At 49.7% G+C, this 350-nt stretch overlaps 1 protein-coding gene across 1 annotated transcript in view; it reads right to left on the reverse strand.

The window, feature by feature from the left end:
- Positions 1–350, reverse strand: part of LOC119589539 — a gene marked incomplete at its 5' end in the record, with an annotated part of 30,702 nt that overhangs the window by 13,863 nt on the left and 16,489 nt on the right. The window contains 1 exon segment of the mRNA XM_037938140.1: positions 99–264. Coding sequence (XP_037794068.1) covers positions 99–264 — 166 coding nt within the window.

Here is a 350-nt window from a genome sequence, read left to right on the forward strand (position 1 = left end):
CATATTTTGAAACCCACAGATCTTAACGAATCCCACCAATCTAATATAAACCCACAGATCTTTAAGAAACCCACATATTGTAAGGAAAAGAAAGCTACCTGATACAGAGTATTCGGCTTGAGGTCTTCGATAGTGACGGAAGTGAGGCTGGGAGGAGTGGCACCCACTGGCACGATCTTCTTCATCCACGGCTGTTCTTCGCTCGCCGCACCTCCCTCCACTTCGCGGTACTCGGCGACGTAGCCTTCCTCCACTGCCCTGGCCCTGGGGGAGGTAGGGAGGGGGTAAGTAAAAGACAGACACAGAAGGTCCACAACAACGAAACAAAACAAGAAAACCAAACCAAAGAG

The sequence above is a fragment of the Penaeus monodon genome, chromosome 25 (assembly GCF_015228065.2).
Source record: "Penaeus monodon isolate SGIC_2016 chromosome 25, NSTDA_Pmon_1, whole genome shotgun sequence".
NCBI classification, from domain to species: Eukaryota; Metazoa; Arthropoda; class Malacostraca; order Decapoda; family Penaeidae; genus Penaeus; species Penaeus monodon.